Source organism: Podarcis gaigeae (genome assembly GCF_964106915.1).
Source record: "Podarcis gaigeae genome assembly, chromosome: 2".
Classification (NCBI taxonomy): domain Eukaryota; kingdom Metazoa; phylum Chordata; class Lepidosauria; order Squamata; family Lacertidae; genus Podarcis; species Podarcis gaigeae.
In genome coordinates, this window is record NC_139679.1 from 57753259 (window position 1) to 57770617 (window position 17359).

At 40.5% G+C, this 17359-nt stretch overlaps 1 protein-coding gene across 7 annotated transcripts in view; it reads left to right on the forward strand.

The window, feature by feature from the left end:
* FNIP1 (folliculin interacting protein 1) overlaps window positions 1-17359 on the forward strand; it is an 89859-nt gene that overhangs the window by 68625 nt on the left and 3875 nt on the right. For 4 of the 7 annotated variants that reach the window (XM_083728371.1, XM_083728372.1, XM_083728373.1 and 1 more), the window contains 6 exons: window positions 8095-8241; window positions 10344-10513; window positions 11244-12666; window positions 13421-13589; window positions 15780-15977; window positions 16809-16924. In XM_083728371.1, coding sequence (XP_083584497.1) covers window positions 8095-8241; window positions 10344-10513; window positions 11244-12666; window positions 13421-13589; window positions 15780-15977; window positions 16809-16924 — 2223 coding nt within the window. The remainder of the gene's footprint in view (window positions 1-8094; window positions 8242-10343; window positions 10514-11243; window positions 12667-13420; window positions 13590-15779; window positions 15978-16808; window positions 16925-17359) is intronic. The other 3 variants (XR_014561589.1, XR_014561590.1, XR_014561591.1) reach the window with 1 other exon arrangement.

The following is a 17359-nucleotide window of genomic DNA, read 5'->3' on the forward strand; positions in this document are numbered from 1 at the left end:
GTATTTGTTTATGTGAAGCAGGAGAATCACTGGTTCTCCTTCCAACCTTCTTTGTAACAAAAATGAAAGAGGCCAAAGGCTGAAATTAAATGGAGATTCAAATATCAGCTGGTTTGGCAGAATAAATTTAATAACCTAGCAGAGAGAGAGAAAATAAACCCATTTCTATGCTGTGTTAGGGATAGCATTTTAAAGGAAGAAGAATGGATACTTTTCTTGCTTATGATATTGATGACATTTTGGAGTATCGCCAGTTACTTGCAATAAGATAAAGCCAACTCAGGTCTTTAAGCTGGCTTCCCACACGTCAGTGGCTAATACCAGCTGCAGTTTCAGTGCTCTGTTTAGAGGCCAACTGACTGCTTAGAAATGTTATACACATGCGTGTTTCACTCACTTCATTGGGCCAGAAAGTGGAAAGAAAACTAAATTATTGTACAACTATTTTTAACGGTATAACAAATGGCCTATAGCCCTAATTCATATTTTAGGTTCTTATTACATATCCCCCTTCTTTATGTGCTTTATATATGGGCTTATTTTTTGCAATAAACAATGAATAGGGACGCATTCAAACATCAGCAAACTAGATTGATCCTTACTGAAGAAGCAGTGATTCAAAAGGTTGCCAGTGACCTACCTGCATTCTTATGTGAAGGTGCTATTTTATTTTATGTGCTTTTACACATGGGATAATCAGTTATGTTTTCCGTCCCACTGAGTCTAGAATGCTCTGGCAGCCTACCATGCAAAGTCTCTATTACAGCATTTCAGTATCATTTATTGTTTCATTTAATTTATATTTTTAATACTTCTGTCCTGCGCTTCATGGAAATTCATTCCGAGGTGGTTTACAGCAGAACAAGCAGAACATTAACATGCAACAAACTGCACTACAACAAACAAGCAATAAAAAGCAGGGTCTTTAAAAAAAAAACCCAAAGAAACTGAATTTAAAATTTGCATGTGAATTTTGCCTGGCTCCTAGAAAAAAATCATACTTCCCCTTTATGTTGCCCACCTATGCAGGTGTGCACTACCCACAAGGAGACGTTCACCTGTGTAATTCTGTAGGAAATGTTATCTTAGCAAAGCTACAGGATTTTCACTCATCCTGCTGACTAGATATCTTGTATACCCATCGCCTTTCTTTCAAGACCACCTTGTACAAGTTACAGATGTGCTGCTTTCTCATTTTTAGAACAAGCCTGCACCGTTCATAAATGATTATTGGAATGTAGACATTTTTGACAGCACATCCAAAGCTTGCGTATCTGATTGCTCTTTTAGCTTTGCAGTGTTCCTTCTTGACAGTATGTGATGTCTTGCTGTGCTGATTAGATTTTTAAAAGAAGCTGCCTCCGAGGTTTAAATCTTGTTTATGCAAGGGGATGTTGTAGGCCTGTGTGAGACAATCTTTGCATTTTTGTATAGCCTTGTAAGGAAGATAGTCTTAGAATTAAGATATGGGCTATTTTTAGTATACATGAATGTATTTATTTGGGCAAGGCAAATTAGTGGGTAGGGATGGTTTGGGGGGCGTTGTCCACATTTCCCTAAAAATGTGTGCTTGTGCCAAATAATATCACATACTGAAGAGAGCTAAAGAAAATACCACTCCCTGGGATACAAACTACTACGAGCCAACTACTGAAGGTATTTCAGAGCTGCTGTAAAGGGAATCTGCCCCCTTGAATTCTCTGCTTACACCTGAAAATTAAGACCTTCCCCTGCTGTTGTTTCTCACCAATTCAGAAACAAAGGTAGGCTGTATTCTGAGCCACAGTTCCAGTCTCAAGGTATTTCCTGCTAGGTAGTGTTGATATTAATAAATATCTTGCTAGTCTTGTGATACACCTTACATATTTATTAGTTATTATAAATGCACAAAGCATTTAAATTCATTATAAAACTACTATTAGTACTCAAGAGGCTACACAGGCTTCTTTGACGTTGCAGTTCCTCTGGAAAGCAAGCAACTTTGCTTGCACATGAGATTGGTTTCTCTGAAGCCCCTGAGGGCCAACTGAGTGCATTAATGTTGATTATGCTGCTGAATAACATCCGCATGGCATTCATTTTGGAGACAAAAATATGCACAAAAAGGAGGAAACTCTGCAAATGGGACTAAAGCAAACACCTCCTGAGCCTTGACACTCCTTGTCCACAGAGCTTTAAAAGACAATGCACCCTGAGAGAGTTTCACTTAAAAAAATTAAAAATCCATTGTGCAGTGTGACTCACTGTCTGATTTAGCTAGGCACCTCTGCATTTTCCAGCAACTCTTTCAGAGCAGCAGTGCCAAGGGGGGGGGGGGGAGATCTGTTGTGCATATCCTGGACCCTTGAATGCCTTTAACTCCCTTCCAAAATAAGCTATTTATTAAAGGGGGGGAGAAGCCTTAAGAGATAAGAGCGCAGAACAAATTAGTTCATTAACCAAATGGATGGATAAACCCCTTTTTATTCTCCAGTTTCAAAACAGTTTTTTACCGACATTGGTAAAGTTCTCTGAAGTCCATGAAAACTCTCTTAAGTGCTCTCCTGCAACCGCTAAAAGAAGAGGGCCTGCCCAGGGAACAGGGATCCCAATTGAACAATAGCGGTGAGAAAGAAAATGCTTAGAAGTCAGTCAGTGTTAAAATGTTGGCACTGTGGCCCAGTAGGCAGAGCAGGAGTCTTCATAACCTGCTCATCCACAAATACACTGGCCATAGTCCAGAAGTCTGTGAGCGACAGAAGCAGCTGAGTGATTTACATTTGTGACCCAGCACCCCCCCCCCCGTATCCATGTACTCAGTTGCCACAGTTGAAAGAAACTAGTCCATGAGAGGAAAGACAGCCACTCTATAGAACCCCTTGTTTTTGATTAAAATTAACATTAAAAAGTCCCCCCCCCCAAAGAAGGATTTGGGCCAAAACACTCTGGGCCCAGAACAGTTATAGCAAATATCTGGAGTTTATCACTCTTCCCCCCCCCCCCCCAAATGGAAAAACAGGCTCCACTTATGGATCTCAGTCACTGAAAGCACCAAAGGATGCTACAAAGGGTGTGGTTACCCATATCTAGTTCCTAGGGTGCATACATGGTAGCATTTATTCTTGCACAAACCCTCCACTCACCTTAATTAGGGGCCCTTTTCCTCTCACCCGCAACAAGTAAAACAGTGCAGTGATCAGCGTTGCAAAAGAGAGTGAATGGGTTAATTTGCTTTCAACTCTTTTGGAAATGAATGAGAGACTTCAATCCAATTTGCACTTGAGGAGTAGGTTAAAGCATCACATCCCCACACCAGTGCCCAAAGTGGGAAATTCTGAATTTATATTTTGCTGCAAGGGAACCGCTTTGTGAATGTGAAAACCTACTTTTAGCTCTATTCTCCAAATAATAATTTTGACCAATGCGGTAACCAGGGGTGCGAAGAACCCAGAGTTTTTCTCTGTGCCATGAAAATATCCGACAGGATTTTCCAGCATTGTGAATTGAATCTGCAGTATGTCACTACAGGGATTGATGGGGAAGGTATGTGGCGCTGCCTTCAAACGTTAATAGCCCTTAAAAAAACAAAAAAACACACTATGTAGTTCTGTAACTGCGAAAAGTGCCATGTGGTGTTTTCTTTAGTACTCACTTTGTCAGGGACAGACTCTCTTTCTGTACCCCTGGAAGCCCATGGGGCTGGCTACAAATCCTCAGCAAATGTTCAGACTCCCATAATGATTTCTAAGTGTAGGCCCGTTTTCGCTTTACTGGAATAAAGAGCTTCCTAAGTGAGATTTCCTAGACTCCCATTAAGATGCTGATGCAGATACAGAATTAAGGAAGTTGAAAATCCTGAACAAGGATTTTGTATATGGGACTTGGTTCAGACCTTCAATAATTTCTGGCTACAACTTCTTCTTCTTCTTCTTCTTCTTCTTCTTCTTCTTCTTCTTCTTCTTCTTCTCACTCGTAGCCGAGTAAGATTGTCTTCCATGAACACGGTCTTAACAGTGAGTCTGTATGTGACTGTGGAGGCCAATTCTGGATCCTCACGTCCTTCCACAGTGGGGACATAGGTTTCCAGGCAAGGATTGATCATGGTGAGGGTTTGCCTAGCGTGTCTTCCTCTTAGCACATTTCTCCCTTTCGCCCTGGGTTTGAGCGTCTTCAAAGCCCATTACACCTTTAGTAAAGGCTGTTCTCCAATTGGAGCACTCACAGGCCAGTGTTTCCCAGTTGTTGGTGTTTATACTACATTTTTTTAGATTTGCCTTGAGAGAGTCTTTAAACCTCCTTTGTTGACCACAAGCATTAGCAGTGCCTTAAAGGGGTGAAAAATATATGTGTGCAGTTTGTATATCGGGAGACTGCAGGGAGAAGTGAAAAAGCCTTTTCCCATTTGCCGAGCTGAAAGGCAGTTAATCCTCACCCTCGTGTTCAGTGCAATTACTTACATGTCTGGCATTGAGGGTTCCCTTTGCTGCAGTCACATGCCTGCTGGCAGGCAGCCAGCGGAATCTGATCTCTCTCTGAGGAAACACTATCAGTTGCAGATGCAGCCACGGTTACCAGAATAGTAAATAACGAGTCACAAGACTCGAGCTAGCCCTTCAACGAAAACAAATAGTTTAATATCTTGGTATCGGAACAGAAACTGCTTCCTTCCTCACACACACATGCACACAGTTCAAATTGAGTCAGCTTCCAGAGAGCTTTCTGTGGGGGTTGATGTTGCTAAACAAGAACCCAGAAGGCTCATTTTGGTTTGAACTTTAGATTTCACCTCAGGCTTTTAAGGTCGGCCGAACCTTTGTGAAGCAAAAGTTGGGTTCCACATTTTAAGCTCTCCTAAGGTACTTTCTCAGCTGGTATCTCATTTGTCCTTTGTCTGTTCAGTGGGTTGACCACAGAAGTACAAGGGGTGAAAGTTAATCCTACGGAAAGCTTGGTTTCTTCTGATTTTAATGGGTCTGAAGTGTAGATGCCAGCAAATAGGAAACTGCAAGCTTTTTGTGACACTGAAGGCCACTTGCAGCACTGCTCTTACTTATTCAATCATTTTGATATAGTCTCTCGTTAATGACACTTTCGATAAAAAAAGTGGGGTTTTTGCCCCTCAGCAATTGCGCTGCTGAATCCCATTTAACATTATCCTAAAATATGCTCTTAGTTAGCACATCCCTTTTCCCTTACAATATGAAGCTGTCTGTGAAATATTTAGTACTCTGTGGAAATAAGCCTGTACTCAACCTAGGGATGCTCTCACAAGAAGGTTCACAAGCAAGGGCATTAAGGCAGTAGCTCTTCTCACTTGTGTGCCCTTCACTTGAACTTCATATTTACAGGTATACTACCACTGAACATGGAGACTCCATTTAGCTGTTGCACCTGATAGCCATCGGTCGACTTATCCTATGAATTTGTCAAACTTCTTTCTAAAGCCATCAAAGCCAGTGCCCAAACCATAACTTGTGGCAGTAAATCCAGTAAATTAATATGTATTAAAGAGGTGATTTTGTCTTCTATTGCCACGCAGTTCCATTGAGGAATGTCTGATTTACTCTGAGCCACACCTTTGGCCTATTTAGCTGAGTATTGTCTACACGGGCTGGCAGTGGCCCACCAGCATTTCAGGCAAGGTTATCCCCCATCTCCACCTGAAGATGCCAGTGATGGAACCTAGGGCCTTCTGTCTGCAAAGCAGATGCCCTTCTACTGAGCCACAGGCCTTCCTCGCTAGTAATAGATTAAGGGAAATGCCTTCCCAGTTGTAAGGATCTTTAAAAACTGTTCTAAGCTCTAATGCACTTGTATCCAGGACTTCTGCAGTTGTAATGAGACTTGTGGTGCTTTTTCTAAAATGAGACTTGAGTCATCATTTCTGGCAACTACCTTACTCCTTTCTCTGTAAGCAGCCTTTGGCTTGCTGTTTGAAGAATGTCCATCCTGATAGCACTGAGCTTAGAGGAAAATGCCCTTCACTAACTTCTGAAGATAAGGGGACCCGTGCAGTATGATTAGAAGAATAGGATGTTAGGCAATTCCCTCTTGCCAAACCTAAACCACATTATAGTGATGCAGGGATAAATGACATAGAAACAGGGTGACATTTTGTAGTTTAAAAGCTGCAATAAGGTGGCAGAATCCGAGACCTGGGAGAAGAACTGGTGGAGGAGAACTGGAAGAAATTTAAGGATTATCTACAAAAACATTGCAAATTGTATGAATGTTAAGAAAGATGTAAGATTTATATTAACATGGCTCCAATAAATTAGTAATAAGGAATATAAATTTGAATGTAATTGAAAGAAAGGATAAATCTTGGATTAACAATATTTTATAATTAAGCTCTAATAAGAGAGTGGCTAAATTTTAAAATTTGAGACCTTAATACTGGAAAACTTTATTATATAAATTAAAATAAGTTAATAATTTGCTGTTAAAATTTTTGAGTTTAGAAAGCAGGAACAAGAGGTGTGAGGAAGTCCAAGGAAGTGTATGAAATGTGGATACTGGAAAATGTTATGCTATTATGTGTTCTTTATTGTTAAACAGAAACCTAATAAAAATTATTAAAAAATAAAATAAAAGCTGCAATAAGGATACTCATGAAATTTCCACGCTCTAATTTTTCCCACAGAATTGGGAATTTCCATGAATTTGGGGTTTGTTTTTAAAATACGTTTCAGGTGAATTTGTTGAACTAAAATATTGTTTATGCAGTTCTGTTTATATACTTTACAAAGAATGGGCAGAGAGTTCCCTAAACCGAAGGTATTTCTATCTAAAAATAGACACAAAGGGAGAGAACAGCAGCAGGAAAGGGACGTGGAGACTGAGCTAAACAGGGGGAGGATACAGTGGTACCTCAGGTTACATACGCTTCAGGTTACATACGCTTCAGGTTACATACGCTTCAGGTTACAGACTCCGCTAACCCAGAAATAGTGCTTCAGGTTAAGAACTTTGCTTCAGGATGAGAACAGAAATCATGCTCCAGCGGTGCGGCAGCAGCAGGAGGCCCCATTAGCTAAAGTGGTGCTTCAGGTTAAGAACAGTTTCAGATTAAGAACGGACCTCCGGAACGAATTAAGTACTTAACCCGAGGTACCACTGTATTCAGTTATTTCAATGAAGTGTTGTTCAGCTTCATTAAAGTAGAATTTTGGACCTCAGGTGTTCTGAAGGCTTTGTGAAGAAGGTGAGTCTTTAGCAGTGAATTGGAGCTGGATGAGGAACAGGGTCAGTCAGGGGTGTGTCGAGGTAAGAGCAGAGATATGCGGAGCAGGGCCTTTGAGAGTTTTTAAAGTAAGAATGAGAAGTTTGTGCTGGATCTAGGATCAGACAGGAAGGCAGCGTAGGGATTTAAAAGGGGGGTGTCACATGATTGTAGTGAGGGAACAGTTGTGATAACAGAATGCTGGATAAGCAAATGGAAGGCCAGAGAGGCAAAGATTGTGGTAGACAAGGCAAGAAATGACCAGGACACAAGGCAAGGGTTTTTGCCAGGCATAGGCAAACTCGGCTCTCCAGATGTTTTGAGACTACAACTCCCATGATCCCTAGCTAAAAGGACCAGTGGTCAGGGATGATGGGACTTGTAGTCCCAAAAGATCTGGGGGGCCGAGTTTGCCTATACCTGGTTTTTGCCATGGGGACAGAAAGGAAGAGGCATAGGAATGTGTAATATTAAGCGAGACTGAATATGAGGAACAAAGGAGAAAGAGAAGTCAAAAAGAAAGACAGGGGTATGTGCCTGATCAAAAGGATAGCTGCCAGTGGATAAGGACGTTAACAAGGAAAGAAGGGATTGGGAAGAAAGAAGAGAAGACCAGTCTTAGACACATTGGGCTTGACCTGACAATGAAGCATACATGCAGAACACTTGGAGATATTGGAGTGGACAGAAGGGAACGTTTTGTGACAGTGAGACAGAGCAGGGACACCACTATGTCATTAAATTATACGTGGTTCCGGAAGCTTGGGGGACATTGTATACTTTTCAGTTGCTAATCAAATAACATATTTTCTTGGCACAAATGGCTCTTGGAGCCATATATTATAACAGATGTGTCACTTTGGTAACCTATTGTTCTCTTCTTTTTACTTTAGAACAACAATTTGTAACCTCTACACCATGCCACGGATTGCAGAACCTGTTTGGCTTACCATGATGTCAGGAATGCCTGAGAAGAACCAGCTCTGCCATCGCTTTATGAAGGAATTTATTTTCTTAATGGAACAAGCCTCCAAGAACCAGTAAAGCATTTCTCATCTTTCTCCTATTGGTTTTTTTATTGTTGTAACACTAAAGGCAAAATAGTAAAAAAAAAAAATAGACAGTGGCAAGAGGTGATTTCCTTCCCCATGCTCCCTTGTAGTCCCAAGTAAAGAATAAAAAAGTATTATGTATAATGAAAAGGGAGGACGTGGGTGGTGAAAAGGGCATGTGGGAATATGTGGAGACCATTCCAACCAAAGGGATAATAGACACTATTACTAATTGAATCAAAATCTCAGTAAAGGATCCACCTGTAACAATGTTTTGTTATTATAAAAAGCTGCAAACCTCATGAAGGAAACAGAAGATGCCTAATCTCAAAATCCAGAGACATATTTTCAGTAACAGTATCTGGTGAAAATACATAAGAAATCCACAAAAATTAATTTTCTTTGACTGCTTTAATGTATTGGCATTTGAATCCTATGCATGTGCAGTCATATGTAAGTTCCATTCAGTTCAATGGCACCTACTCCAACTAAATGTGTATAGATTGCGTCCTTCATTAATTAGCATCTAAAATATTTGTTAATTAACTTAGGTGTAGTTTTTAGTATTTTAAAAAATGTTTAATAGGCAATATTAATAGCGCCATTAATGATTGGGAAATAACAATTGTCTGATGCTGAGCCCCTATCCTTGGTAGAGTAAAAGTCTGCTTTAAGTGAAGAGTTACTTTCATCTCATCTTATAAAAATATTATTCAGGAAAAAATATTTTATTCCTTAAAACCTTTTAACAATTTTAAGTAAAAATTATGCTGTGTTCGCAACTACAATTGGTTGCTATGGTATTCAAAAACAAAAACAGAAATCTGAAACTTTGGCCTCCTTTTAAGACTTTGAGCCAATGAGATCTGATGGCTGACTGACAGAATGAAGATGTGCTTGAACAGAAAAGAAAATTAGAGACAAACTGCCAAACCTTATAACTTCAAAACAGCACTGAAACCAGATACTACGAAGTCACTGGCTGCCAGATGTTGAAATTGCCTTCTAAACCAGTGTTTTTCAACCACTGTTCCGCGGCACACTAGTGTGCCGCGAGATGTTGCCTGGTGTGCCGTGGGGAAAATTGAAAAATTCGAAACATTTTTTTAAAAATAATGTCAAATTTTCACCCACTAGGCGGGTGCCGGACTGTGTCCACCCTATTTTCCGTGCGGACCAGATCGGATGGGATCGGATGAGAGCGGACAGGCGGTCCGCTCTTATCCGATTCCCCATAGAGAGCAGCGGGGCTCTGACATCTCCCTCTCTGCACACAGTGCGGAGACAGAGCTGTCATCCGCCGGCTCAGCAGGGATCAGCGGATCGATCCCCGTTGAGCAGAGAACAGTCCGCAACGTATTTGATTCCTATTCAAGAGAATTACTTTATATATAGTCAATATAGGTGGTGTGCCTCATGATTTTTTTCATGAAACAAGAGTGCCTTTGCCCAAAAAAGGTTGAAAAACACTGTTCTAAACTATCAAAACTATCAAAAATTAAAGCATGATAAAATTAGCACAGTGCAATACTATGGCCATATTTCAAAAGAACTACTTCAGGGGGCTAATCCAGGGTTTGGCATAATAAGGTTTTCTTCCCAAGGCACCGTGCAAGCTGTGATCTAGCTTCCGCCTTGCAGATCCAAAAACACTTGTCAGGTTTAACATTCTGGGTTGCATGCAGGACATTTAAAAGATAGTAATACTGGAAGCTTTTTAAAAAGGCAACACGGCAAAGCAAAAGTAAGTTTCAGACTGCGTAGCAGTTTTATTCAAGAGCCCCAGTTTAAGCACTCTAGGGAGCCTATAATACTCTAGTACAAGATGCAACTTCACTCTTCAGTTTATGTCTGCATATATCCACTGGAAATATGTCGCTCCTTCCCAATTGGGAAGCCAGTGTTGTTATGCATGGGAGTTGTGGGTGTGCATGAGACTCCCCACCCTCTGACCCAGCACCCCTGATTCAAACTTTACCACAACAAGAGGCGTGCTTAGTGCATAATGGGATTCCCTTTACAAAAGTGGATGGAAAAGATGTCAGTTGGGATTTTGGATTGTGAATGGTCTTTTTTTTTCCCCCTTACAGATTTTTACCAGCTCTTCTAACTGCAATTTTGACAAACCATCTAGCCTGGGTCCCAACCGTCATGCCAAATGGCCAGCCGCCCATCAGAATCTTTCTAGAAAAGCATTCCTCACAAAGTGTGGACATGTTGGCGAAATCTCATCCATACAATCCATTGTGGGCACAGTTGGGTATGTCTGAAATCACACTTGGATATTTATTCTAAGGACAAAAATTTTACATGGTTGACTATACTGTAATAGAAAACCAGTGGAGTAGAAGTGTAGTTAAAGGAAAACAATGTAACAAATCACTGTGTCAACAGTTTTCTACTGAATAAAATAAAATAAATAAGAAATAAACCTGCCTTTTAAGTAATTATATTCCCCCTTCCCTCCTCAGTGGCTCCACTTGTGCCTTCTTCCTGTTTCTTCCATGTACCCCTTATTCATACTTTGGGATGAAGCGTTTTCTTTTCCTCATAAAAGTTACTTTCTGAAAGACATTCCTTAAGGCCTTTTCAGTATTATCCTATGAGTGCTTACTCAGAAGAAAGGTGTATTATCTTCAAGCTAGCTTACTTCTAGGGAATTTTGTTTAGAATTGTAGCCTTTGTTACATACCAGCTTAGCAAAGACTCATATGAACCGGGCTGACGTTTATTTCAATTGAATGGTTTTACATCCCACTCTTGGAGTTGGCTCTGATTTGGTGTTATTTTTAAATAGGGCAGGGCTGTAGAATATTTTTGCCGATAAAGTTTGCATAGCCATTCCAACCAAATAATTTACAAATCTTATAAATCTGCATAAGCCTATTGTCCATTTTTGGAAATTTTCAAGGATCTAGTTTTTAGCGATGACACTGTATTTTTTCATGTGTTGTGTAATTATCATACTACTTTTATATTCCGTCCTGTAGGAGACTTGTATGGAGCTATTGGGTCACCTGTCAGACTATCAAAAACAGTTGTGGTTGGCAAACGACAAGACCTTGTGCAACGTTTGCTGTACTTCCTCACTTACTTCATCCGATGCTCTGAACTGCAAGAGACTCATCTTCTGGAAAATGGAGAGGATGAAGCCATAGTGATGCCTGGCACCGTTATCACCACCACACTAGAGAAAGGGGAAGTAGAGGAAACGGAGTACGTGCTGGTCACAATGCACAAGAACAGAAGCAATTTAGCCTTTCAAGAGTCTGAAGAAATGAGGAGTTCTAACTGCAGCTGTAAATATTGCAAAGGCCCTCTTAACCCTACCCAAAATACAGAGGCTGTTTCAGGACAGGAAAGAGAAGATACCCAGAATATCTCAAAAGTGGAGGCTGAGGCTCTTTCAGATGAATGCAGGGCTGCACCTGCTGACTGCCAAGAAAGACCTGCTGATGTCAAGCAATGCAAAGAAACAATGACCTCTTGCCTGGATATAAAGTTAGAGAAAGAGGTCTTCTTAGGATCAGCCTCAGTAGAAACCTGCGTGTTGGCAGAATCCAGACTGGAACCAACAGGTGGATCATGGAGGAGTGAGGAATCATTAGATTCTGCTAATCAGGCTGTTGAAGTAATGAGATCTACAAGTGCAATGGTAGAGAAGAAGCCTCCTGACAAAATTTCGTCGGATGCAATTCCTTGCAGCACGGCTGAGGCTCAAACAAAGGTGACCTTCCTCATTGGAGATTCCATGTCACCTGATTCGGATATCGAGCTCCGAAGTCAAGCAGCAGTGGAGCAGATGGCCAGGCACAGCAACCAGTTGGATGCTGAAGAAAGAGTACCTGCTGATCAGAACTGTGAAGCAACACAAACCCTTGAGGACCAAAAAAGAGATCAGAATACGCCTGAAGCGTTTCCTGAGGTTGCCAGAGAGATCCAGAATTGGACCCCTTATGGTGCAGAAAGTGCAAGCTTGCTTGATGAATATGAGGAGAGTTCAGTAGAAAGCAGGACTATTGATGATATTCCAGTAAAAGGAACAACAGACATTCTAGATCCTAGCAGTAGCTTAGAGTTTCCCCCCAAAGTGTGTTCAAAGAACAAAAAGCCCCCCAGCGAATTTTGTAAGTTTATGGAATCTGTTCGACAAGAGACTTGCAAAAACTGCTTTGCAGAGCAGGACCAAAGAGACAAAATCTCTATGTGCGTCCCCCATGGGGACAGAGAGAATTTTGAGAAAAAGGCTGACCCAGGTGTGGATTGGGACATTCCAAGAAATGAGAGCTCAGACAGTGCCCTTGGCGACAGTGAAAGTGAAGATGCTGCGCATGATGTGGCCAGAATAAACAGTAACTATTACGGAGCAGAGCAAGAAGAGTGGGCAGAAGAAGAGGACATACCTTTTCCTGGGTAAGTATTTCTTACTGAGATTAGGCCAAATGTATTACATTCCTACGAAACAATGGCATTAGAGTAAAAAGGCAAACAGGGCATCTTAGAGACAGAAAATACTGTGTATATATTATAGAAATAGATTGGATGGATCCAGTCTACTTTGGTCTTGCTTTAGCCCTATTGAAGTCAATGGGAATTAAGTTACCTATGCATTTCAGTAGGAGTAAAGCATAACTTAGTCTGGATCCAGCCCTATGCTTTCATCATGCAAGTGATACAGCATTGAATATTTCAGCTGGACTCTCCCCCAGCCGGGCATTAATTTAAGCAATGCAGCAATGTAAGAGTTGCTTATTTCACTGAGGCTGCAACTTAAAAGAGGCTCTAATTACCTTTCACACTTTGTGGAGTATACTGCTAATTTAGGAAAGTCTATTAAAAGAACAGCACTTGACTAAGGGAACAAAAACTGTTACAATTATTACTTTCAGCGCTGGTTCATATAGCATAGGTGTTTGTACTTTATCCTGTCCTCAAACTGAAACTTTCTTTCAACCCGTTTTCTAACATCTTCTACCCTTGGGTCAACAATGAAGACAAAACGATTCCCCCCAAAGACTGCCATCCAGCCTTGTGGTTTACGTGATTCCTATCCCACTGAAGCAGAGGGTCTTAAGTGTACATAAACTGTGCACTAGATTGCACACTGAAATAGAGAGAAAACAGTGCTAGTTGTAGTATACATGCCCATGTTATACCTTTCTTTCAGGTCAAAATTAATTGAAGTGAACTCTGTCCAGCCCAGTATTGCCAATTTTGGAAGGTCCTTGCTAGGTGGCTACTGTTCATCTTACGTACCTGACTTTGTTTTGCAAGGAGTAGGAAATGATGAGAAACTGAGACACTGTTTGATGTCAGATTTGTCGCATGCGGTACAGGTAATTTAAACTATATCCAACAGATGAATTTATATTTGACAGTCAACAAAAGGAAATATTTCTGGAGCCTGCTGGAATAGGAATGAAGTTGTAATTCTGTTAAGCTTTTCTGATTTCCACAATCTCATTTAACAAAGATTCATAACGGTCACAGAGATGAGAAACTTTTATGCAGTATAGAACGACAATTTTTGAGACTTATGAGTTGGAGGGTTGCTGCCAATATCCTTTGTAGTTTGGAGTCTGTTATGGAAGTACCATGATTAACATTTTGGGAAGCCTCTTAAATTATACATAAACAAACAATAAAATATTGACAGACTGCTTGCTAATTTTGCAGCCAGTTGGGTTAAACAAAACCATTCAATCTCAGATTACGATAAGGCCCCAATAAAAGGACTTTAAAAAGTAAATGGTACAAAACTAGAAAAAGCTTGTTGTCCTTAAGTCTTTTGGATATAATGTTCTTAGAAATTGGCACAAATCCATTGGGGATGCCTTTTTTCCCGTCGGCAGTCAAATTTCTGAGCCTCTAAGTTCTAGGATGGTGAAGATCCTTTAGAATCAAAATCGCCTTGCCTTGTAAGCCATCTTGTCAGCTGATTTAGCCATGAGCTGAATGCAGTGTCCATGTAAAAGTCTGGAAGGCACAAGGGTGGGGAACCTCTGTCCCCTCTAGATATTGCCGGACTACAGTTCCCATCATGACCTTCCAATGACTATGCTAACTGGAAGTTACAGTCCAACAATACCTGGAGGACCATAGGTTCACCAATACTGTGAGCGACTGGAGGCAAGCAAAAGGATGGCTACTGCCATCACTTTCTGGCTCCTAAGACCTCCAAGCAATCTGTTTCCCTACTTGATCTTATCCACAAAGGGATTTTTAAAATGTTCTTATCAAATCACTGGGGGAGGGGAATGATAAATAGTTAAAAAATGGTTTTAAAAAATGTCATTACCAACATATAAAATTAATAATGGACTATTAAGAAGGCAATATATATTGAACATTACAATATATTTTCAATAGAAATATCTATTTTAAATGGCTTTTTAAGAAAAACAGTTGGCTTAAACTCATCCTTCAACCATTTTTGGTGTTACAGTAGCCTTTAGATCAAAAGTACACTGGATGTAGAAACTAACATTTTGTTTCTAGAAGTACTGTGTCATTTTACTTGAAATGAATGCTTCCCACCCCCTTTTTATACCAAAAAAGAGAGAAAACTGTTTTCCCCCTAGACTATAATTTAACTTCAAACATCAGTAATAGTCATAGGGAATATACATAGAGAATATTGTACCTTAGCTGTGAAAATTAAAAGTATCCTTGTTTGCTCACATTGTTTTTCTAATATTGGAAATTAAATCAGTTGAGGACCCCAAATCTGAATAATGCAGACATGCTTAATCTGTGTTTGTGCGTGTGTTTTTAAAAAGAATACAAATGAAAAACACTTCAAAGCCATTATTACGTAAGTGTTTCCTTGCCCCCTCTGCTGGTCTTCTTGCAGTATCAAGTAGAAGCTAACTGAGCCATATCTAAACTGATCCTACTTGCTCAGACCAGAGAGAAATGCAGAATTAGCAGGGGGTAATTTTGCAAAGAGAAAAGGGCAAAACAGTTTTAAGATGTTTTGAGCTTTTAACTAGTTTGCCTCGTAGGCAAAGTTACAGTATTTTAAATTATATATCTTTTCAATAACCTGTGAGACTTGGAAGTTTCCTTATACATCAGAAGAGGGCACGTGCGCACACACACACAGAAATTCAAACAATATTTTAGGCACGTCTAAAGGTTTGCTTTTCTCCATGGTTCCATGCCATATCACAAACTGCCTTAGAAGTTGCAGAAATGGCTTGCCATGTGGCATCTGGGACTGCTGTTCTAGAACCATAAGCTCCCGTGGGCATGCTGGCTAGTTTCACAGTTCTTAGGATCCTGGTTCTTGGCTGCACTGAATGCAGTGAAAGTTTAATCGCTATATTTTATAGTGCTAGGATTTAGCCCAAAGCACAGGTGGCAAAGTGCGTGCACAACTACTAAATTCTTCCAAGTGTTCATGCTAAGGTTACTTTTTTTTTTCAAGGAGTGTTCGCAAATTCCACTGATGCTCAGAAAAAATGTATTTATTTGTTCACAATGTTTATTGTGGCTTACACCTCGTATTTCTCTTTGCCTTCTAGCACCCTGTTCTGGATGAACCAATTGCAGAAGCTGTCTGCATTATCGCAGACACGGACAAATGGACAGTACAAGTGGCCAGTAGTCAGAGGCGAATCACCGATAATAAACTCGGGAAGGATGTGCTAGTTTCTAACCTTGTCTCCAACCTGCTTCATTCCACTCTTCAGCTTTACAAGCATAATTTATCTCCAAATTTTGTAAGTACCCAACCTGTGAGGCAAGATGAAATCACAAAGCCTAATCAGAATGAGGGTATTTTTTCCTGGCCCTACTCCTATTGAAGATAGACAGACAGACAGACAGATAGATCCTGCCATTCAGGATACAAATTCTACTAAGAGGGCTTACAAGTAATACACAGCGGTACTTCAGGTTAAGTACTTAATTCATTCCGGAAGTCCGTTCTTAACCTGAAACTGTTCTTAACCTGAAGCACCACTTTAGCTAATGGGGACTCCTGCTGCCGCCGGGCCGCCGGAGCACAATTTCTGTTCTCATCCTGAAGCAAAGTTCTTAACCCGAGATACTATTTCTGGGTTAGCGGAGTCTGTAACCTGAAGCGTCTGTAACCTGAAGTGTATGTAACCCGAGGTACAACTGTACAATTATGTATTTTTAAAATAAAATAAACATATTGCCTCATTTCACAAGCTTCCACAAACAGTTGCTGAAATAGTGTGTATAAATTTCACATAGGCAAATTTTTCCACAACACGTACATTTCCCTCTTTCAGCTCATCCATGGTTATATTCAACAACATAGCCATCCGGTTACAGTAGATAATAAAGGCCCAAAGAGAACATAACCTGTTAACATCTAATCAGTCACTTCTGGAAGAAGGAAAGAAAGATGTATTTTGATCTAACTCCTCAACGGGCATAGACCTGTACTAGTTTGTTTTCATGAAATAAACTCAAAATGTGTTTACGTTGATGTACCTTGAAGGTAGCATGGTTGGATGGACTGTCATTTTGACTGAGATTAGGGACTGGTTTGTGACATTGTTTCTCTTTTCTTTTGCCTCCAGTGTGTCATGCACCTTGAAGATCGATTGCAGGAGCTGTACTTCAAGAGCAAAATGTTGTCTGAATATCTCAAAGGCCAGATGCGAGTGCATGTGAAGGAGCTGGGAGTGGTACTGGGGTATGGTCCATATAGCTTCCTTGTCCTCAGCTCTTATGTAACCTTATCCTGAACAGACAGCCTATACTAGTAGACGAAGCTGTAGGGCTATTTGTGTCAAGATTTTGCTCATTGTTAAATAGCAATGCCATTGATAAGGCTGTACTATAAGCAGCAATCTTCTCATTTTAAGCATACTCTACCCAGCTTCAGAATTCTTCAGAACTTGAAAGGTTTTTAATGCACATCCTGCTTAGGAAATAAGTTAGTTTTCCAGCTGTGCTTGGAATCAGCAACTAGGGCAGGCATAGGCAAACTTGGCCCTCCAGATGTTTTGGGACTACAACTCCCATTATCCCTGACCACTGGTCCTGTTAGCTGGGGATGATGGGAGTTGTAGTCCCAAAACATCTGGAGGGCCGAGTTTGCCTATGCCTGAACTAGGGTAACAATTCC